This window comes from Hermetia illucens, chromosome 4 (genome assembly GCF_905115235.1).
Source record: "Hermetia illucens chromosome 4, iHerIll2.2.curated.20191125, whole genome shotgun sequence".
NCBI classification, from domain to species: Eukaryota; Metazoa; Arthropoda; class Insecta; order Diptera; family Stratiomyidae; genus Hermetia; species Hermetia illucens.
Genome location: NC_051852.1, coordinates 12325196 through 12349255, shown reverse-complemented (window position 1 = coordinate 12349255; position 24060 = coordinate 12325196). Strand labels below are relative to the sequence as shown.

Here is a 24060-nt window from a genome sequence, read left to right as displayed (position 1 = left end):
GTCCATCCCCTCGCCAGATCTACTTGTCCCTAACACATGACCATCTGACAAGTAGATCCTCGTTAGTTAGATGACCCTAAACCTAGTCCGGCCCTACACACTCTTGGCCCGTCCGAAGACGGTTTCCAGCGGCCACTACGAGGGGGTCGTGTGAGGACTTGCTGAATTATGCAACTTTAAGCTGAACCATAATCAGACCAGGCCGCTGAGAGCAGTTGAGGATGAGTGCAAGCTTCTCGGGAAGACCTGGAAGAGCTAAAGCATATCTGGTGTGTAAGTGCGGTCTTATACGTTTGAGCGGAAAATTCTCTGAAAATAATTGAATCTCGAAATAAATAGAGCACAATGAAGCTGACCATAGATAAGGCCAGGGAAAAAGTAGGAGGACTCAAGGACTGGTCGTTTGAAGGACAGCTGCAGGCGGTGTATCTACGAAATCAAGGCTGGATATCGGTTAGTCCTCTTATCCAGAAGAAAGGAATCAAATAGGATTGCACGATTTCAATTCAGTTAGAATAAATAAAAAGAGTAAATTCGTCTGCAATTGAACCATTGCGACTTTTATATTATTATTAATTTATAACTTCAATCCAACGGCCTTAGGTGTGCCATTCGAAAAAAGCCGATATCATTTGGGTAATGATGCAGTGATTTCAAATAAAGATAACGAATGGATTGATGAAAAGTCTGATTAAATGTTTTAATTCCTTATGAAATCAATTCCGGCAATTCACTCCGAGTATACAATTCCAAGATAAGATACGTAACTTGAAATTAGATAGTTCAATAGTTCTGATCAATTGCCGAGCAAACGTCTCGATAAATAATCGCTAGTCAAGTGCTTGCGTTATTTTATAAATTCCTATACGAAATCCAGCAGATCACATTACAAAGTCCATTTTCCGTGGCCATTGTTGCGAGAGAAATGCGACCAATCCTGCAATCCTTTTTCCTCCTTTCCCATAGCATCGATGTAGATAAAGTTGTTTCAGATTTCATGGGGGCTGGTAAAAGGATTTCGTCGAAAAACATGGTATTTTCCATCTTGAAGCTGCGATTTGGGTAAAATTTTGTTTTTTAAGCCCACATAGGGTGAAGGCGAGTTTTCGCTTGAAATGATTCAATTTCTAAATTGCTTTGCTCAACTGCATAGTGGTGAGATAGAGTTTTAAATGAAATTTTTCCTGACGAAAGGAAAAGATAAGATAACTTTAAATCAGTTGAATATTAAGTATGATGTAAGATCTGGGTGGATTTCGCGCTTTATTTTAGGAATTTCACATAATTTTGAAGTTCTTTTTAAGTGTCGTATCCAATCTCTTCTATTCGAGACCAACAATCTTTAATCTCTGGTAATTCAGCATTGTTTTTGTATCCGTTTGGGTTGTTTAAATTTGTATTAGGCGAAGTGCGTAAACCGCCATTCATTGTTTGCAGTCACAAGAATACCTTTCGTCTTTGCGTAGAAAAAATTGGGGGGGGGGGTTCTTGTATTCCTCTCCTTTAATCCCCTTTGTCATCTCTCACTTGTCGGAGTGAACGACATTAATTTCAGCACTGTCCTACTTTCCATAACATAAATGGAAATTAGTTGAAATTTAATGCGAATTTTGTAATGGGGGAGGATGATTGGAAGGGGCTTTTTAGTTTCGCCGTTGAAGCGATGTGCTGTCCTCTAGGATAACGCTCAACTTTGTGGAATTGAAATCTATTCAAAACTGATTCGTTAAACCCGTCTGTTATGCTCAAGTCAATTTTGGAATATGAGATGCTTCGTATGAAGAAAATTTTATACTGTCAACTGTGACATCCTTGGGAAGGGTGAAGTCTCATAAATACGTAATTATGCGGAGTTTCAATTTTAAGGAATGCGTTGATCCTCAAGATAAACAAAAACAGACTTAAAATGGGACGGGACTCATTCTTAGAAATTTCTCAACCGGGTAATTATGGATTTAAAGGTTTTATTTTAGAATCGAGCCTATATCCTTAGATATAAAAGATTTCCTCTGGTATTAGTGAAGGCATTCGATTTTGAAAACTCTGCTGAAAACAGAATAACTGGAAAATCCATAGTATCATGATTCCGAAGGTGGTATCCAGAATGTAAACCGTAAATCTACCAATTGCATTTAGTAACACCTAAAGATGAAAGTGAGGGTATATATCAAAGAATGGATAAGGCCAATAGATGATTTGAGTGTGAAAAAAGTTAGGAAAATAGCTATCCTACTGGAAAAAATGAAAAATTATGAAACTTCAGATATCCAGGTGTTGCACCGAGGTTCACCAATTCGATATCCCTATAAGCTGTCTGGCGTCCTGGCCTACGCCATCGCTCCATCTCAGGGAGGGTTTGCCTCGTCTTTTTTTACCATAGATATTGCCCTTTCAGACTTTTTGGGCTGGATCATCCTCATCCATACGGATTAAGTGACCCGCTCATCGCTACCTATTGACCTGGGGTTTATCCACAACTAGACGGTCATGGTATCACTCATAGATTTCGTCGTTATGTAGGCTACAGAAACGTCCATTCTCATTTAGGGTGCCCAAAATTCTTCGGAGGATTCTTCTCTCGAACGCGGCCAAGAGTTCGCAATTTTTCTTGCTAAGAACCCAAGTCTCCGAGGAATACATGAGGGCTGGCAAGATCATTGTCTTGTACAGTAAGCGCTTTGACCCTATGGTGAGACGTTTCGAGCGGAACAGTGCATTTAGTAACACCTAAAAATGAAAGTGGGGGTTATTTATCAAAGAATGGATAAGGTCAATAGATGACTTGAGTGTGAAAAAAATTAGGAAAATAGCTATTCTACTGAAAAAGATGAAAAATTTGGGGCGACCTTCTATACGTTGGGGCAGACATTAATACATCATAGCAAACATCCACAGAAAAATGAAAGTAGGAGAAATGCACTTGCAAAGGAAGACTTAATATTTGATACAGATTTTACAATAAAACGCCGAATAGAAGTTTTCTTTAGACCGTGTTTTGTACACTTCAAGTATGACCTGCATCAAAGTCAGGGAATGTTTGGTCTGAACACACCAGTGTGTGGGATTTATACCCACTAAAACCACCCCCGACTCCCTCCTTGCCTCGCGAAACCACCCTAAGCTATCACATCACGGGGCGGAGTCAGCTCATTCTAGCTAAATCACTTTTCTTCTATACGTATCCCGTGAGAAACTGGGTAAGATTATAATTAATCTCATCATGTCGTCGCTCCAACCACTCCTTGTTGGCAGGAATGAGCCTGTGAGTCCACCGACCCTTTTTCGAGCATCCCCGCCACTCTTGCCGTCTATTTATGGATCTCTCTCTCAGCGTTTTTTGTTTGCGATAAGGGAGGGATTGACTTCGCATTTTATTCATATATTCGCTATCTCATCTGCCAAGATGTCAATCGGCATCATTCCTGAGATAACGAATGCTGCATCATCTAAGACAGTCCTGAAGGCAGAGCATACCCTTAGGACTGTTCTCTTGTAGGCTGCACTCAGTTTGTTAGTGTTAATTGACGTCCGCAAAGCTTCCCTCCAAACTGGGGTCGCATAGAGCATGATTCAGGTCACCACCCTGGATATAAGCAACCTAGAGGTGTGCCGTGGCCCTTCCACTTTCGGCATCATCCTTGCCAGGGCCATACTTGCGGTGGATGATTAGTCGCAAACATTATGCACGTGATGGTTATAGCTGAGCTTCCTGTCTATCAGCACCCCCAATTAGGCGCTTAGTGATGAGGAGGACGGGGAGGAGGAGGAGGACCGCTTCTGCTTTTTCCTCCGCAAGTGTCAGACCAGAGCTCTCTAGCCAACTTTCAATAGCACTGATTGCCTCGCTTGAGTATAACGGAGCTTCTTCGAGATGCTTTGCGACAACAACCAGCGCTATGTCGTCAGCGTAGCCCTCCACTGTGGCCCCCCTCGGGAGAGGAAGATTAAGTACATCGTTGTAGTGGGTCTAATACGGAGCCCTGCGGGACACCCGCGGAAGCAACAACTTAAATAACTATCGACGATAGCAGCGAGATAGGCGGGAGTACCACCTTTTGCTAGGGATTTGCGTATAAGATTCCAAATGGCCGAATTGAATGCATTTTTCATGTCCAGGGTTACTACCACGCAATATTTGCTTCGAACAACTCAGCGAACATATCCGGCCTGGATTTCACGGCGAGCTTAAGGGCCTTATTCGGTACTCCGTGTAGGCCCGGCGCTTTATAGTCTCCCACTCTATCGCAGATCTCCAGCAGCTCGTGTCTGGTGACTGGCGGAATTGCCGTCACATTCAGAGGTGGTTGGAATGTGTCGAAGCTCTTCTCGTGCTGGGGGAATAACCCCTGGATGATTTTCAGCAAGAGGAAGGGACACGTGATTTGCGGAGATGAACGTCCGCTTCTGAGCAGAGCTCTTTAAAATATTTCCTCTTGCTTCGTTGGATGGCGTGCTTGAGAGGTTTGCGGGCTGCCTTATGGGCGCACCCTTTTTGCCCCTGATCGATTCTACCTACCGCCCTCTGAGCCGCTCTTTTGGCTTAGTGACAGACTGATCGAAGGTCGGTCAGTTCATTATTCCACCAGTAGTTTGGTCTTCTACTAGAGAATGAGCGCCTCCTAGGCATGGACGCATCATATGCTTTGGCGATGCATTGAGCCACATGATCTAACCGCACCTATATGAAGGTCTGCTCATCCAAAGCTTTTGCAGACCAGCCTGAAATCTTTTTCGCTTTCCGCCAGAGACTCGATCCCCTCGCATTTGATTTCTCTGAGAAAAGCCTTCAGTTTTCTGATATGATTGAAATTCAATCTATCTGGAGCACCGTTTGGTGACTTCCTCTGAGCACATTCAGATTTTTTTCAGTTCGAATACCAAGTTGGAACCCTCCACGTTTTTAGATTTGTCCTTCCTGATATTCATGAACTTTACCCTGTCCGAAGCTTATGCCCGGGATCTGTTCTCCTAGCATGTGGATGATGTCCTCTGCCTTCCTTCGAGGGCCAGGTAACCAACATCTGACATGTTCTGTCCTGCGTAGCTCAGTGTTCACAATAGTGAACTTGGGTCGATCGCCAGAACTCAACATTGTGATTACCTGCTGAAGCCACTTTAAGGCAGCCCCATCAGTGCACTCCAAATGGAGAAGCCCATCGCGAAAACCTTGATTGTTAAATCTTGGCTTCATTCCAGGCTCCAGCATTTTTTGCACAGGCATTCCCGGAGGATGATAAATTGTCGTTCTGACATTTTGGCATCTTTGGAGGAAACTCCTACGGCAGTAGTTGGAATTGATAATGCAGCTTGCGCATACGTCCTCTTCCTTTCCGTTTTCGTGTCTGTATTCCTATGGAAGGGACCAGTTTCATCAACATCTCTTTCGCTGAATTGATCGCCTCCCGGCGCAACGTTTCTTCTGTAAGGGTGGAGGAGAAAGTTCTGACAGCCAGATGCAGCCTGTAGTACCTCCTCTTTAGTGAGTGAAGTTCCCTTCTGCGAGCCTTCCTGGTTATTTTCCCCGTAGGCACTAAATCCGAGCTTTCCACTAGGTCGGAAAGCATGCCTTCTACAGATTTTTTCCTAAAGAGACATGAAATTGGTAACACCTCCTAAATCCGCGCTTCGGCCGTGACCTGATTGTTCATGATCGCGGGTGGATTTGTGATTATTTACCACTTGAAAAGTTAAGATCCTTAGCTTCCATATTCATGTTTTAGACATCCTTAGCGTAATAGTAAACTACTTCAGGCTCCCTCACCACGAGAAGGTGGTGTCCGAGGTCGCCAAGCCTGGTACATTGCTTTTTGATCCTTTTGAAGTTCATCGATCTGAGAAACCAAATGGATTCTTGTTTCACTTCTTCTTTTTCTTCAGCCTTTGTCCCGTTCACAAGCGGGGTCGGCTCGAGGAGCGAGCCTCTTTATTTATTGTATTTTATCGCTAACAGTGTGTTAATCCTTGACCAGTGAGGTTTGAGTCGCTATTTTCCACTGCATTTTGGCAAAGGTCGAAGTAATGTTTTCTGGTTTGATTCCTCCATGCTGTTACTAGGGATTTAAGAGGGTTTGGGTTTAGTATTTACTATTAAAGCGGAACTATTGCTGGTTCAGTTCTCCCGTCTGTAGTTCATTGAGTCAATCATACCACCTGGATTCTGTTGAAGAGCCACCGCCTGGATTCTGTTGAACAGCCGGAGGACATGTGAGCCAGTGGTGATTGGCCTCCAGTTGTTTATGTCCTCCAGCCCGCTGTCCTTTTTTGGCGCGAGGACGGTGGGATTAATATTTAGCACCGGGGGCATCCTTCTCGTCAGGATGATTCCGTTGAAGAGCACCATCAGTGTAGTTATCGGAATTTTTCTCAGCCTAGTGAGATCGATCTCATCAAGACCAGGTGACGACGGCTTGACTTTTTTTAATGAAAACCTGGGATGGGTTTATTGAGATTCCGGTTTTCTTTTCGGTCTTTGATTGGGACCGATGAGCAAGGTACCGCAGCAAAAAGTTGTAAGAAGCAGGTTATTATTTCAGCCGGTTCCGAGGAGATCGCGTCGAAAGGCTTGCCGTCCAGCAACCTTTGTGCCGCCTTCCTGGGGTTCCCTTGAAATTGTCGTTGTACCTTGCGCTACAACCACGCTCTGCGGCGCTGTCCAGATGATGGTGGTTGAGTGGCGTCGGGGTTCGGAATCGATTGTCGTGCGCCATTTTGGAGGTTGCATTTGCGCCATGCTTACCGTGTTTTCCGATGACGGCTGCCACCCAATCCTCAAAGGTCATCGTCGCTTCCTCTAGAGGCGATGTCGTTAGGGTGCCGTACATGTCTGCATCGAAATTCGGCAGCTGGTGTTCATCAGCTAAGGACTTGTGTGTGTGTTTTTGAGGTTAGGGAGAGGCAAAGCCTCTGAGCACTCAGACCATAGTGGTCCATTGTACTCGATTCCCCCGTCTAACGGAATATCTCAGATTCGTTTATGTATCGCAGGGTTGCCGTTAGTAGATGTGATGCTACCCGCTGCAGTTGGAGCACATTAAGCACCAAAAATCTGATATCTGATCCGTCTGTAGGCGGGGCACTCACATAGAAAATGTTCAGTAGATTCCACTTCCTAATTACAGGATTGACACGTATCATCTTGGATCATTCCTATTCTGAACATATGCCCAGCTAGTGAATTATGGCCAGTCAAAATGCCCACAATACTTCTGCAAGTCTTCCTGCTTTTCGACAGGATAAACGTTACAGTATGTTTGTTTGGTTCTGACAGGAAAAGTTTGGTCTGTCCAGTTGCATCAAGGCTTCGTCACCTTCATCCCCTGGTAATCTTGTTGCCAGTTTTTGATAGCAACATCAGCCAATACTACCGACATCCCAATTGCTGGTTCCGGTCCGGCCGTGGGGGAAGTTAAAGCGTCTTTTGCTAAGGCATCCGAGATTTCATTTCACTCTACACCACCCAGAGTAAATCTACCATATTGAATCTGGAAACAAAATTCAATCGGTTTCTACATTCCTGAACGATTTTTGAAGTGATCAAAGTAGTACCCAACGCCCTCAATGCAGCTTGACTATCGCTACAGATTGCGATGCGCCTGCCCTTCAACCGCTCGTCAATCATCCAGGTTGCCGCCCTTAGGATCGCATACACGTCAGCCTGAAAGACCGTTGTGTACTGTCCCAAAGGAAAAGCTCACTTCTCTCTTTTATTCGAGAGGTACACTCCGGCTCCAGAACCATTTTCTGTCTTTGAGCCATCGGTGTAGAAGACGTCAGTATATCCTGATATGCATTCTTCTGGTTCGTCCCAGTTTTCTCTTACATTCACGCTGTGAGTTCCGGAAGTTTAGCTAGTCTTCATCTTTATTGCTTTTGCAAGCACGATTTAGAAGTCATCTGGTTGATTTCCTGAGTCTGCCGTTCTCGGTTCCACCATGGAACCGTTTTACCACGTTGGCCTCGGGAAATAGGACAAGCCTCTTCAAAGCACTCTAAAAGTGTGCGAGTCAGTTTTCAATTGATCTTCTATTGCCAAAGGGGTCCTTAGCCGCCTAGGAAGCTCAACTTTGTCGCCAAGAAGTTCATTTAACTTCGTCCAATCCGTTTTCCTAGGATTCCGTCTTTGTATTACAGGTTGTTCGCCTGTAATAGTTAGGCTAGGACTTAATAAAATCCTTGACCGGATCTGCCGATACATGGCCTCGCAGGAGGAGTCGTTGAGGCAGACGCCTCAAACGGTCGCGCCACCCTGACGTTTGGTTGGTTGTATCATTGCTGGTTGACGTCTCCGTTAACCGTTCCAGCAACAGGCCCGACCTTCTCCGATTATCTTATCTCTGGTTGTTGGTTTTCAAACTTCTATTTTTTCTAAAATATTTGCACTAACGAATCAAGAGGGTTGAAGGAATTTGTCTGACATTTTGCCATCCTTATTTCGGAGTTAGGAACAGATCTGTCAAATTTTTACTGTTGACACCCAACTCAACAAAAATGTGGGGGGTGGGGGACCATTTTGCTGTTTCTATACATAGAGGTGGCCATCGTTGAGGCGATTTTATCAGAATTTTCGCATTCAATGCGAAGCACTCCGAAAAGCACTCCCTAAATCTTACTCAATTTGAACTTGTGGCAACCCATAAACAATGCCATTTCGTACAGCTTTATGGAATGATATACGAATGAACCTAACAAAAGAGCAGCTGGGACTTCCTATAACTTCAGAAAACCGTCAATATTCCCATTTTCTCCATTAACAACGGCTGCGAACGTTGTTCAGCTGCACTCAATTTGATAAGAGTCGTGCTGATGTCATCATATTGTTTACTAGATCGAATATAACGACTACATCCTCCGATAGTATTGTTGTTTTGTCTGCAGAATTTTTATGGTAATGAACTTGGAGAGAGGTCCGCGTGAAAATATGCGAAAATCTGAACATAGCAGAATAAAAATGATATCGAGATGTATGCCACCGAGGAGGTCATTATAGTAATAAATGCTCACTGTGTGGTGGTCTAGATAATGGGAATTTATAATTTGATTCTGCTTCCATGAACGTGCAAAAGGAATTTTAATCAAATGGGAATGAGGAGACGGAAAACATGGAGAGAAAATAACTTGTTCCGTGGTAATACCATCCCAGCAATAAATGTAAATCGACTCTCAAGACGTAGCATGGCTTCCCTTCATTTTTGTTCGTTAATGGGTAATGCATGTTTAAATATACGTCAATCAACATCAATAAATTGATTGATGAGAGCTGTTCCTACATTTTTCAAGGCTTTTATCCTGAATTTCGGTGAAGATATTGATTTTTAATCCTGTTTTTTATTTCCAGGCTGTCACGGCTTTCATGCTGCCTTCATTGTGCAATTCAGACTAATACAAATGCCGAGCATGCAATAAACGGGTAGACGTCCAACACTAACATTAACAAAGCAAATTACGATTTTTATCGGCACTGAAACGTATCCTCGACATGATATCCAAGTTGAAATCAGAATATCGATCCGAGCATCTCACTTGTAATGAAAACTCTATCATATAATCACCTCACATAGAATGTCCGTGACCGTAAAGAGCTCTTTATATAAATTGCTCATAAATTCAATCATAAACTTGTTGTAGTCTAGCCAAGGAAGTCTACGAGGATTGCAGAGTATCTTCCATTTATAGGAGCGAATATTTTTCCTTGAAATGAAGGGGGCGGTTTTTCTCGCCTTCATTTCCGTTTAGAGCGGAGATTACTTGGGTACGTTTTGCCCTTTAGCATGCTTTCATGTTCCATATATTTCCTTAATGTTTATCCCAGCAATGCTGAATAATACTTCGCAATTTGTTGAGCGTAGTTAATTGAAAACGCTTTATTTTGATAAGAAGGAAGACACGTATACAGAGCGGCGCTATGGACATACCAACTTTTTTCTTAACTATGTCTTGAATATTTCGTGAGCTCTGGGGATCGTAATGGAAATTTTGGATAATTTGAGAAGCTCACCAATCATAAGGGATATCACTCTCCATTTGTGCTGCAGGACCTCCGTATCTGCTGTAATTAGATGTCATTTCCAGAAAGTTGAATTATGATTCGATTGCGAGCTAGAGAATGATTCTTACCCCACATCCGAAGCGTCACTCACATTTCCTTGCGCATTTCGCGGAAAAAATCTTTATAAATCTCTTTAAACCAAGGACGATCACTTCCACCAGTCATCCTAACTGCCTAACATAATATTCCCAACTGTAATTAATTAACTTGTATTAGGTGTGTCTAGCAAACCTCCGAAATTGACAGCCCAATCAAAGAATTATTCTCGTAAATACTTCACACCTACGAAATTCCCAAGAAATTCTCCGAGTCCTCCTATTAATTAGAAATATATTCTGTCAATGGAGCAGGCATATCTTTTGGGAACACACCTTCCAATATTAGCATTGGATTCGAAATAGGCGTCAGGTTTTCTTGTGTATTGATTTTCGGCATTTCCTTTTGATGAGGGTTTGACGTGCCGGAAATATGGTAAATATTTAAGGATAATATTTTGTTTGCCAGGAACAACTGTGAAATCCTTCTGCTCCTTGGAAGAAGGTTCCGTTTCTTAAATTTTAAATGTTTGATTCTCGTGTAAGTGGTAAATTTGGAGGATGTGAACCGTTGGTTAATGCATTAGCGGTGGGAGCTTGTTGCGTAAGAATGAAAATTGTACTCAAACTCTTAATTTATTCAACAGCGGTGGGGCACGATTTGGGATTTGGAAGTATGAATGATAAGAACCCCTAACAAACTGTTATTTGTGAGAGGAGTTAATTGACATTGTTCTAGGGATTTTTTTTTCATAGGGTAGGTGAATGCATTTACACACAAAGTGTTGGACTCCCGATTCGGTACGTCGTCGGACTACCAACTAAACACCTCCCCATCGTCAGAGAGTTAGCCTAGAACCGTTTGTCACATTACTTCGGGCTAGTCCCCGGACTCTCCCGCCTTGCGGAGCCTTCAAATCAGGAAATTGCTTTCACCAACGGGAGAGGAGAGGAGGAAGGGAACTGTCAGTTCAAGGAACCCTCTGCCATCAACGAGAAGGGCCCGGACGTAATGGGCAACACGGTTCCACCTGTCAGCAGTCCTCAGCATCTCTTCGACAATGTTGTTTAAATAGAGCTGCTGACGAACCCCATCCCACCTTCCACAAGAAAAAAAAAGTGTGGTGGGCGTCGTTCACAACTCCATTGCAAAACACACAATCCGGAGAACGCGCCTTTCCAATCTTGTGCAGGTAAGACTGAAAACTTCCATCATCATCAACGGCGCAACAACCGGTATCCGGTCTAGGCCTGCCTTAATAAGGAACACCAGACATCCCGGTTTTGCGCCGAGGTCCACCAATTCGATATCCCTAAAAGCTGTCTGGCGTCCTGGCCCACGCCATCGCTCCATCTTAGGCAGGGTCTGCCTCGTCTTCTTTTCCTACCATAGATATTGCCCTTATAGACTTTCCGGGTGGGATCATCTTCATCCATACGGATTAAGTGACCCGCCCACCGTAACCTATTGAGCCGGATTTTATCCACAACCGGACGGTCATGGTATCGCTCATAGATTTCGTCATTGTGTAGGCTACGGAATCGTCCATCCTCATGTAGGGGGCCAAAAATTCTTCGGAGGATTCTTCTCTCGAACGCGACCAAGAGTTCGCAATTTTTCTTGCTAAGAACCCAAGTTTCCGAGGAATACATGAGGACTGGCAAGATCATAGTCTTGTACAGTAAGAGCTTTGACCCTATGGTGAGACGTTTCGAGCGGAACAGTCTTTGTAAGCTGAAGTAGGCTCTGTTGGCTGACAACAACCGTGCGCGGATTTCATCATCGTAGTTGTTATCGGTTGTGATTTTCGACCCTAGATAGGAGAAATTGTCAACGGTCTCAAAGTTGTATTCCCCTTATTCTTGTTCGTGCTTGTGTTTGACCAGTGCGGTTTGATGTTGTTGGTTGATTCGTCTTCGGTGCTGACGTTGCCACCATGTATTTTGTCTTGCCTTCATTGATGTGCAGCCCAAGATCTCGCGCCCCCTGCTCGATCTGGATGAAGGCAGTTTGAACGTCTCGGGTGGTTCTTCCCATGATGTCGATATCGTCAGCATAGGCCAGTAGTTGGGTGGACTTGAAGAGGATCGTACCTCTTGCATTCACCTCAGCATCACGGATCACCTTCTCGAGGGCCAGGTTAAAGAGGACGCATGATAGCGCATCCCCTTGTCGTAGACCGTTGTTGATGTCGAATGGTCTTGAGAGTGATCCTGCTGCTTTTATTTGGCCTCGCACATTGGTCAGGGTCAGCCTAGTCAGTCTTATTGATTTCGTCGGGATACCGAATTCTCTCATGGCCGTGTACAGTTTTACCCTGGCTATGCTATCATAGGCGGCTTTAAAGTCGATGAACAGATGGTGCAACTGTTGTCCATATTCCAACAGTTTTTCCATCGCCTGCTGCAGAGAGAAAATCTGATCTGTTGCTGATTTGCCTGGAGTGAAGCCTCTTTGGTATGGGCCAATGATGTTCTGGGCGTATGGGGCTATCCGGCCTAGCAAGATAGTGGAGAATATCTTATAGATGGTACTCAGCAACGTGATACCTCTATAATTGCTGCACTGTGTGATATCTCCCTTTTTATGTATGAGACAGATTATGCCTCGCTGCCAATCGTCAGGCATTGATTCGCTGTCCCATACCTTGAGCACAAGTTGATGAACCACTTGGTGTAACTGGTCGCCTCCATATTTAACCAATTCGGCTGTAATTCCATCGGCTCCTGGCGACTTATGATTTTTTAGCCGATGAATTGCACGGACTGTTTCTCCTAAACTTGGTGGTGGCAGTATTTGTCCGTCGACTTCAGTTGGCGGGACCTCCAACTCGCCGATGTTCTGGTTGTTCAGTAGTTCATCAAAGTACTCAACCCATCGCTCTAATATGCCCATTCTGTCGGAAATCAGATTTCCCTCTTTGTCTCGGCAGGATGAGCATCGAGGTGTATAAGGCTTCATCCTGCTGACTTGTTGGTAAAACTTCCGCGCCTGGTGCTGTTGCTCCCTGTACTTTTCTAATTCACAGACTTGTTGGTTCTCCCAGGCTTCCTTTTTCCGTCTGTGAAGTCGCTTCTTCGCTCGACGGAGTTCGTGATAAGTCTCTGCGCGTGCCCGCGTTCTTTGAGAATGCAACATTACTCGGTATGCGGCATTCTTCCGTTCCGTTGCTAGCTTACATTCATCGTCAAACCAGCCGTTCCGACTCCTTTTGCGGCTGGGGCCAAGTATATTTGTGGCCGTATCCATGATAACGTTCTTCAGGTGGTTGTGAAGATCATTAGTTGATGCTTCATCTCCAAGTCCTCTATTGACTGCGGTTATTGCGGCATCCATTTCCCTCTTATAGGTGTCGCGGAGGGTTGTGTTGTGGATGGCTTCAGTGTTCACTCTCACCTGATTGTCAGAGGGGATTCTAGGTGGTATTGTTATTCGAGCTCGGAGCACCATGCCAACGAAATAGTGATCCGAGTCTATATTGGCCCCCCTATATGTTCTGACATTCATCAAGGCTGAGAGGTGGCGGCGTTCGATCAACACGTGGTCAATTTGGTTGAAAGTGGTCCCGTCTGGAGAGGCCCACGTATGTTTGTGGACCGCTTTCCGCGCAAACCAGGTACTTCCAACAACCATTTCGTGTGACCCTGCTAATTGAATAGTCCGCAGTCCGTTATCATTTGTTTTTTCGTGTAAGCTATGGGAGCCAACGTATCGCCTGAATACGGGCTCCTTCCCTTCTTGGCTGTTAAAATCCCCAAGTATGATTTTGATATCATATCTGGGACAGGCTTCGAGGGTTCTTTCTACTGCCTCGTAGAAGGTATCCTTCTCCGACTCTGCAGTCTCCTCTGTAGGGGCGTGAACGTTTATGAGGCTTATATTTCTAAACTTGCCTCGCAAGCGCAGAGTGCATAGCCGTTCGCTTATACTTTCAAAGCCGATAACAGCAGGTTTCATTTTTTGGCTGACTAAGAAACCTACTCCGAGCACATGGTTTACTGGATGGCCGCTATAATATATGGTGTAGTGAAAACTACTTCCATGCCCACTTAAAAATTGGGTAAGGAAATGGTCAATCTCACCTTGCTTCCGATTGAGCCACGCACCTAAGTTGTCGATGAGCCGCGCAGTCCATCTACCTCTAGTTTCATTTTGGCACGAGAGCTGCCACTCGTCTAGAGTGCGTTGTCGTTCTTCGCGAGCAACCACCTCCCTTGGTTCAACTCCCTTTCGCTTGTATATGGCCTGACGCTCCTTAGCAAGAAGGGCAAGGGGGATCACTCCCGCGATCACCATCACGGCCGGTTCAGAGACAGTGCGGTACGCAGACGTCACCCGCAAAGCTCCTCGTCTCTGTACTTGCGCGAGGCGTATACGATATACCTCCTTGTTAAGAGCGCCAGCCCATACCTCTGCCGTAGAGAAGGACAGGCTGCGTTGAACTCTTCAGAAGACGTTGCCTGCTAGACGTAGGACCCCCAATGTTTGCCATTAGCCTACTTAATGCCGAAACTCCAGCTGCAGCTGTTCTAGGGATTGGTTCTACTATAAATGCATGTTTCATTGCGCTTGGAGCTTTCTTTAGTGCATAAATACAGGAAGGGTCTCAGAAGTTAGATCTCTGTGGGACAAAATGAATCTCATCCAACGCGGAAGGGCCTCATCCCGGAAAATTTCGCTGATACGTGTTAAATGCACGGTGATTCTGTGAATAAGATGCAACAGAAAGTATTGATTGGACATTTAGGGTAAGTAGATAGCTATCACATTACGCTCCAACGGGCTTCGTTAGCGCTGTGATCCTCCTTGACTTAACAATAATAATATTTTGAAGGGACGTCGCGCTGCGTACTATAAAAACTAACTATTGTCCCCCCTTACTGGTTATAGTATACCTATCCACTAAAGTATGTCGTCCAAACCTATAATCGACAGAAACCTGGTATCTTCTTTTTCTTCAATCGTGCGACAGGCCAAATCGGACCTTGGCCTTCACGATAGACTTCCTCCAGCCAATTCGATCCTTCAATCGCGTTCTCCAGTTGGAAAATTTCAGTGGTTTGTAATGGCCTCGTCCCCGGAGTCCTTCCACCGTTTGCGTGGCTTTCCCGCTGGGTGGCGTCCTTCGGGTGTGTCCTTGAATGCTTTGTTAGGTATTTGCTTGTCCTCCATCCATTCTATGTGACCGGCTTACTGCAATTTTCGTAACTTTACCCCCACCGATGCTGCTGGGTCGCCATAGAGTTGACACAACTAGTGGTTGTATTTAATTCGCCAGTCAGCTCCATTTTTTACCGGTCCAAGTGTTCGACGTAAAACTTTATGTTCGAATGTGTCTTTGCAGTTCTCTAACGCTTGCGAGTCATAGAGTAGCACAGGTGGTATAATTGTTTTGTGAATTCGGAGCTTAATTTTCTCGTGCATCCTTTTACTTTTCATTATCCGTTGTAATGAGTAATATGGTTTGTTGACTATCATTATTCGTCGCTGAACTTTTTCGTTACCATTCTTCGCTAGGTACACAAAGGTGTCCACTTTTTCAAAATTAAAGTCGCCCATTGTCAGGTTTTGTCGTATTAGTACCTGTCTTCTTGATTGGGTCATGAATTTTGTTTTCTTTTCATTAATTCTTGGGCCGACTTCTTGCGCTGCTTCATTTAGTTGTAGCAATACTTCATACGGAAGGTCGCGGTTCAAATCTCACTGGTGGCAGTGGAATTTGCATCGTGATTTGACGTCGGATACCAGTCGACTCAGCTGTGAATGAGTACCTGAGTCAAATCAGGGTAATAATCTCGGGCGAGCGCAATGCTGGCCACATTGTCTCCTAGTGTACCGTTACGGTCTTGAATGAAGTGCTCTAACACACTTCAAGGCCCTGATCCAATATGGATTGTTGCGCCAACGATTATTATTATTATTAATACTTCCTTGGCGTCTGGAATTGAACGTGCCATGATGTTTATGTCGTCACTATTTGGGATGAATGGAGAGGAAGGTTCCTGTGGTAGGTTCAAAAACATGGGAGCGAGTCCACCTCCTTGCTTTAATCCGCGGTTCATTTCGAAGCATTGATTTAGCTCGCCAACACCTTTGCATGGGATTCAGTCTTAGCCATCGTCAGTTCGGTCATTTGTTCCAGTTTTTCTGGTAGGCGGAACATGCGCATGATACGATATAGTAATTCTCGTTTGGTGCTATCATACGCTTAAACGAAGTCGACGAAGAGCTGATGCACATCGATATTCAACTCATAGAAATTTTGCAGTAGTTGTTTGACCTTGAAAATTTGGTCCACTGTGGATCGTCGTTTTGAACACACACGTTGGTATTCACCAATTAATTTGCTTTTGTGAATGTCGCAATGTGGGAAGTATGATAGATAGAGCTTATCGTCATGTTTTTACTGTTAGCGAAATCAATAAGAAGCTGCCCGTTACCATTCATGTTTTCATGGAGGCTGTGCTCCTCGATGAGGATCCTGTCGTCCAAAAGTGCGTCTTAAACCAGTTCTAGCGTATTGTAGAACTCGTCCTTGACCGCTTCATATTTTTTGTCCGTTGGAGCATGGCAGTTCACTAGCCATACGATAAAAAATTTAGTTTTGATACGGATCGCACACAGTGGTTCATTTATTGCATTAAAATCAATGACTCGTTCTTCGAATTTGTTATTCACGATAAATAATAATAATAATCGTTGGAGCAACAATCCAATTGGATCAGGGCCTTGGAATGTGTGCTAGAGCACTTCATTCAATACCGTAACCGTACACTGTAGGAGGTAATGTGGTCAGCATTGCGCTCGCCCGATTTACTCAGGTACCCATTCACAACTGAGTCGACTTGTATCTGACGTCGAATTACTATACAAATCCCACTGAAACCAGCTAGATTTAAACCGGGACCTTCCGTTCGACAGCCTTGTGCTCTAATCACTCAGCTATCCGGACATCCACGATAAATGGCACTCCAAATTCTCTGCTTTTTGATTCTTTTTTGCTTGTGAATACTGACCAAGTATCAGTGAGGCTTCGTTCGAATGCAGTCAGTTAACCCCGACTGCAAACTCTCTAATGGGCACGGTTTGTTTAACACCCTGAATTGTGGGAAGTGTTTTTCGACCCCTTGGTCTAGATCCGTGGTGTTTTATTAATAGTAGGGTCACCTCGTACAGGGTGTGACTGTCACCATCCACTAATGGTCTTGGCAGATGAGAGGATTGAATCCTGGAGAGCCACATATCAACCCCGGAGAGAGATAGGCTGGCCCTCAGAAAGCTGTATTCCATATTCATATATTCTGCAGTCCATTACTTGATCTCTCCTTGACTTAACGTAGGTAGTGAACCTTTATCCTCTGAATTTAGCAATTGTTAAGAAGTGCCGGTAGGTTCCATCCCTGACAGTCGCCAGCGGGAAGTCGTCTGCGGTCACTGAGGAACCGTCAAGAACGGACCCCGGTCTGGTCAGTCCGTCGGCCCACTCATTCCTCTCTATTTTCCTATATTCAGGAACACAGACGACTGGCAATGCCGCTCTCAGAATGGTTTATTCAGAGATATATAACTTACAGTCTGATTAGGTTGTAGCGAAACAAAATGTTGGCAAATAACTCCGTCGTCAGCATATCTGCATATTCAGTCAGTTAGTGGGACTCAGAAGAGTACACCTCTGCAGCAAGAGCACTGTTCTGTTGTATTTTGGCACGATTGTCGGAAGCAAGCATGAATTGGTGTCGACTTGAGGAACCGGTATCAGACAGAATTTGCTAGAGTTTGGTCCAGGATGAGGAGCACCGCAATAGTGTAGTATTACGCTCCAACAGAAACTTCCGATGCGAAGGAGAGGGAAGTTTCTTCTCAACAACTCAACGCAGTCCAGGGAAAGCGTCCTAAAGAGGACATGGCGTTCGTGATGGGTGATCTGAATGCTAAGTTGGGTTCTGATAATAACTTTCTTGGACATGCTATAAGGAAATATTTGGGAGTCGTAATTAGAGAAGCTTACGGTTTTCTACAGTATCCACCTTGGCGTCACATTGTTAAAACATAAAGCTTTTCATAAGGCCAGTTCGGCTTCAACCGACGTCTACATCTAATCAGATCAAACAGATTCGGAATTATTTTCTGAATGAATTTTTTATTGCACAAGTTGGGGAGGCAGGATCTGCGGTAAATAATAATGAGAGACCGTATACCGCATCATGAAAGAACTTGCAGGTGATCGGCGAAGAACGTTAAAGGTCAATCCAAAGATGGAGGGAAAATTTCACCACGTTTCCCAATCATATAAAGACAGGTGAAATTCCACCTCACGTGGATGAAATGGCTAGTCACCATAAAATACGGATATGGACTATTCCTCCAAACAAAAGTGATACCTCCCTAGCCATAAATGCGTTCAAGTGGAGCAATGTGGTTGAGCTTGATGGTATCCCCGTGGAGCTATTCATGGCAGCTCCGGCTGCCTCTGCTTATTCCACTCAACCATAAATTCTGATAATTTGAGACCTCTCTCAGTGAGTGAAAGAAGCGGATGGAAGGGATCGTCAAGATTCCGAAGAAGAGAATTCGTCTTAAGTGTGACAATTGGAGGATTATTGGTGTGCTTCCTGTTGTCGCAGAGATAATAACTAAAATTATCCTGCAACATATTAAAAAACATCTTGGAAGCTCAATCGAAAGAGAGCAGACTGACTTCCGCTCTGGATCCTTCTGCATTGACCACATCATCACCTTACGGATCATGTGCAGTGTGTGGAGTTTAGGTTTTCACTTCATCTCTACTTCATTGATTTCAAGAAGGCTTTCGACCGTGTGAAAAGGTATATCCGGAAGGCTCTATGCAGAAGCGGTATTCCAGAGAGGGCAATAACTGATACCTGAGTGACTTATGGTAGTGTAAAATGTCACATGCTGATTCGAGGTAAAATTGTTGGGGCATTTGAAATTTAAAGCGCAGTTTGGCAAGGTTGCATTCTATCGTCGATATTGTTGCTGGGCCGAGGAGAGTTCGCTAAATTAGCGTACGGGCCAGTTATCGGTGAATGTGTTGATTACAGGACGGAAATGGCAGTAGATTGCTGGGTACGCCATGCAATGGAATCCGCTTTTCCCAGAGTGGATAATTAGTGAGTCACCTTAGAATCGTTTGGCGTAGAACAGTAGAGGAGGAGTGTAGGTTTCTTGAGAAGCTTTATGGGCAACTGAAGAGCATTTCATTGATGGCGCGCAGGCGTGGTGCATGCGCTATGCTCCATTCAGTAGATAGTGGACAACATATGTAAGTTGTTTCTCTACTTGACTAACTACTAACTAACGTGAGTTAGTTCTACCACGACTGAAAACGGAGTGACGTCGTAAGGTCCTGGCCGTTGCGAGGTACCAGCCACCAACTCCAACTACGTTAGACTTAGATACCGGTCGAGTTTTCACACATGCCCATACATGGCGTAGTTTAATTTTCAAACTTGTTTCGTAATATTTGCAGTGATTTCTCAAATAAGCATGGCAAATCGCTAGATTGCTTACCGAATCTAAATAGTCAACTTTTAGAAACGCATAACATAAGATGATAACACGAACACTGGGCGATATTTGACTTTAGTTCAATATGTTTAACACCGTACATTTTCATACAGCGGTGAAAACCTCTAGTAGGATTTTGTCTTCGAAGGGGGATTTTAAAGGTGCGATCGTTGAGTCGCTTGATCACCTGGTGTGGTCCAGAGTACGGTTGCTCGCGAGGTTTCCTAAGGGTAGCTCTTAAAAAGACGTATCCGTATGGAAAGAGCGCTAATTCAAACTGAGGTCCTTGTGCGGCCGCGATGCTCTCGGGAGTTTCAAAGGTAAAGATTAACCAATTGTACACAACTGTGAAAATGGTATCGGAGATATTTTTGTGAACGGTACAGCTTCGGGCCAGAGTGAAAAACGGTCTATTATAGTTACACAGTACGAGTATCCTTTAACTTCCGGTAGCATGATGCTGTCTTAGTTAATATGATTAAATCGTTGATGCTTCCGTCAATATTTCTTGAAACAGTTTTCAGATGGCGTTGAACTTTAGCGCACTGATAACCCATAGAGTCTCGAGACCAAAATAGGGCATTTCGTTTGAGAGCAGGCTAGATATGGTTGTCCACTGAGTTGAAGATTTTCTGTCGTAACGAATTTGGAATGCAAGGCGGTATGGTTCTTGTCGAAGTGTCACAATAAGCCGATGCTTTCGAGTTCATGTCTAACTGTTGTAGTTTAGGTGCAGTATCGCCTTCTAGCAATTTTTGAAGTTCGCTGTCTGACTGTCCGTCACACGCATTTTTCTAGAAGACGGTTATAGTGATTGATACTATATTTGGTAGAAAGGTGGGACCTGTGAACGCTCATGCATACAATGAGTTACATCCTTTTACGTCGAATTTACTTGCAAAAGGGGGGTGTACATTTTTTTCCATCAAATATAGTCATGTGGGGTATCAAATTAAAGGTCTCGATTAGTACTTTTCGAAGCCGGTCCTAGTTTTGACATTTGTTAGAAAGGTGGGGAGTGCGGGGGGTTGAAAGTGATCATTTTTTTAAGGGGGCCATTCTCAGAAACTACTCAACTGAAAAATCTAAAAAAATCAGGAGGCTGCCACTATATGATGTCTGGGCTCCGAAATACCTTTCATACCGATATCTGTTTACATAAAGTTAATAATAGTATTTTACCATATTTTTTAGTAATTGACTGCAAACCCCCTTAAATTCATCCTAGCACCACTAAATTGTGCAGTGATGTAGGCTATAGGATAGAGCATGATCTTACCAAATTTGGTGGAAATTGCACTATTACTAACAAAGTTGTAATACGTCAAAGTTGTTGTTTCTTTGCGAATTCAACACTATGAATGTCAATATCACTCGAAAGTGGGCACTCTCACATAATATATACATATATTACGTGCTACATACTAAGAAATACACAAAACCTTTCGAACCTGAAGCGTCCAGCTTCCGGTTTCCCGCTTGTTTTGTTCGTCCAGTAGGTTATTTATATCCAAGGTTATTGGCATGTCGTTAATCAAGATGATGGGTGCGTGCTTCTTCAAACACTGATTGGTGCCCATGGCACTTTGTGTCTGTCGTTCGACTTCCGTTTTTAAAGGAACTCGTGGGGAAATTTACTATCTCCAGAAAACGTTGGGACTTCACAATGGTTTCCGGTTTCCTGTGTTGTTCGACTTCCGCTTTTAAAAGAACTCGTGGGGAAATTGACTATCCCCAGAAAAGGTTGGAACTCCGCAATGGTTTCCAGTTTCCTGAGTTGTTGTTATATGCTCTACCGGAGGCTTTTTTCCGTCCTTGGCAACGATGTCGATAAGTTAGTTCCGATTGTCCGAAGACGCATTTGTTTAGATTTATTTACAACCCGTGAGATTGGAGTCGTTCAAGCATAATTTGAAAGACTGTTTATGCTGCTCGCTTGACTTTGACTTTGAATCATGATACTATTGATGCAGTAGAAAATGAAAAGTAGGTCTCGGAAAATTTGATCGATATATCTTTGGAACGTATAAGTGACGTTCGTTGGAAGGAACTCGAGATAGCGAATGGTGTCGTTACAGTTGCTTTCGTGATGTCGTCTTTTGCCATTGGAATCCCGTAACTGAGTTGATTCCAGTCGACTCGTTGAGGAGTGCCGTCCCTACGTACTCGAGGAGGATGATTAGACTCGAGTCGTAGGAACTCATCTGAAGTGGCTTTTGCCACGAAGCCACGCCGGAGGTTATCTAGTACCATGGGAACCGGGATGGCCCTCTGATCGCATATGTTCCAGGAGAATTCGTGGAGGATGTGCCCCAGCTTGGTCACTTGCGATGGGTTCCCTTGTGGGCGTTTCATGGTGGTTGTGCTCATGTCGTATGCAGGGCTCCTTACGGGTTCAAGTGTGAGTTGCGCTGTACAACTCGGGCGCCCGTAGTTGCGGTAGATATGTTAGATAGGCCTCGCATCCACTGGTATAAATGCTGAATCTGTACTCAGTATAAAATAGTACCGCTGTGTCTGACACGTCCGGGCTCAGATTCTGATTGTGATTATGCTTACAGGCAGGTAGACCCGATTCAGACCCAGCATTGTAATTATATTTTGAATGATGGGATACCGGTCTTCTATGGTTTGCGTATTTAGCTTGCGATATTCGTCGCATGCTCGCCATGATTCAGATTTTGTTTTGCTTGTGCCGTGGACCACCCAATGACTGTTGGATGACCGGTGGATCCCTTGTTTCAGACTTAGGTGCCTTTAATTTATCACCTGAGAGCATTCGCGTATGCTATATTACTAGTTGTTTGGTCGCTCTATTTTGCGGAGATATTTTACGAGGACTTCATTGTATTTGGTGTAGTTATCCAGAAAAGAAATTTCGTAAATATCTATCTGGAAAATTTCCCTCGTGCTGGTTAGCTGTGTGCTTTGGAACAGGATGCGGTTGTTTCTCAAGACTACAAGGAGATCGGAGAGATGGAGTCCGTCTCAATTGATTATTGTTAATGAAGGTGATTGTGAACGTCCATTCGTAGCTTTTGCACAGTTCGAGATTTATTTCGATTTGCTTAGTTTCCCTGTGGATGAGTGGTTAATTTCTACGGGCCACACTATTTCTATGCGCCTTCATCGAATTTTAGGGATAATAGAGAAATAAATGCTGGTGTCCGCGTTCGTTCCAGCACACTGGATTTTGATGGAGGCTCCAGTGTCTGCGATGCTATTCTGAATGGCATTGAGACGTTTTGGTGTGTTGTTCACCTGATTTTTTGGTGGCGTACTACAGTGTCATACAGACATGTGAGGTCGGCATAACATTGACGTGCATTGCCGTCTAATATGGGACCTAGGATCATTGCTAGGCTGCTCATCTCCGGTGTATGTGCTATGTACCGGTGCCATCACTGGTGGATCCGGTGATATTCGGTTGTTATCATTTTGATTTGCCATGTTTGAAAGTGCAAGGTTTGTTTGCGAAGATCATGACGTAGTTTTATGTGGTATCCGTGTGCACCCAGCGAACGGAAGCAAAAATTGTCTATGCAAGGATTTCGACTTACGGGTGTCGGGAAATTATGTCAGTTACTTGTTGCCTAGCCGAGAATGGCCTCTGGTATTACTTTGTTAGTGCCATTACTTATAGCTCCAACCCAAGCAGTTGTAGTTTCGACATGTCATGACCTTTACTGAATAAGTTCAAGGAAATGTTACAATCTTTTTAAAACAAATATGAAACAATAAAAAAACAAGGTTTTCCTACTATCTAAAATAGATTTCATTAATTTTTAGGAACTGGAATCAATAGAAGAACAATGGCGAACAGAGACACGTGAATTGGTTGATCTAGTCAGTAGTCTTCAAGAAGAAAATAAACGTATTATACAACAACAGCAGGAACTGCAATCGCAAGCGTCATCAGGTCTTGGTAACAGTTTAACAGACAGCGTGATAAGTATTACAAACTACGAACTTTCAAATACAGTATCGGACAGCCAAGTTTTACAACGACTGAAACAACAAATCCACAAACAACGAGATGAGATTAAAACCAAAGATCGTGAATTACAAGAGAAAATTGGGGATGTTGAAAATGTAAGTTGTGTTTTTGGATGGTGGAGTTTGTGTAATATTTTATTTTCATTTGTTATGATTTGCTTGACAATTGATTCGCAACTGATTTGTATCCTTCTATACTATACACTGTAAACTTCTCACCGACAGTCATATCATATTTTTCCGAAGACACAATCACTCAGAGCTAATTTCTTGACAAAGAACCTATACTTGGATGTGATACAATACTTTTCCGAAAGCTAACCCTTCGCTTTCAAATGCAAATTAATGTCCTTATTATTTTCAATCGCAATCCTCTTCACACACTCACAAAAAGTTGCAATTGTATCTTAAATAACTAAATTGAAGCCATTCCTCTTCTCCAAACACCAATAAAC

At 43.8% G+C, this 24060-nt stretch overlaps 1 protein-coding gene across 3 annotated transcripts in view; it reads left to right on the top strand.

The window, feature by feature from the left end:
* LOC119654641 (RILP-like protein homolog) overlaps positions 1–24060 on the top strand; it is a 41623-nt gene that overhangs the window by 7907 nt on the left and 9656 nt on the right. The window contains exons 2-3 of one of the 3 annotated variants that reach the window (XM_038060118.1): positions 23399–23528; positions 23592–23701. In XM_038060118.1, coding sequence (XP_037916046.1) covers positions 23399–23528; positions 23592–23701 — 240 coding nt within the window. Of the gene's footprint in view, positions 1–23398; positions 23702–24060 lie in introns of all 3 variants that reach the window. The other 2 variants (XM_038060117.1, XM_038060116.1) reach the window with 2 other exon arrangements.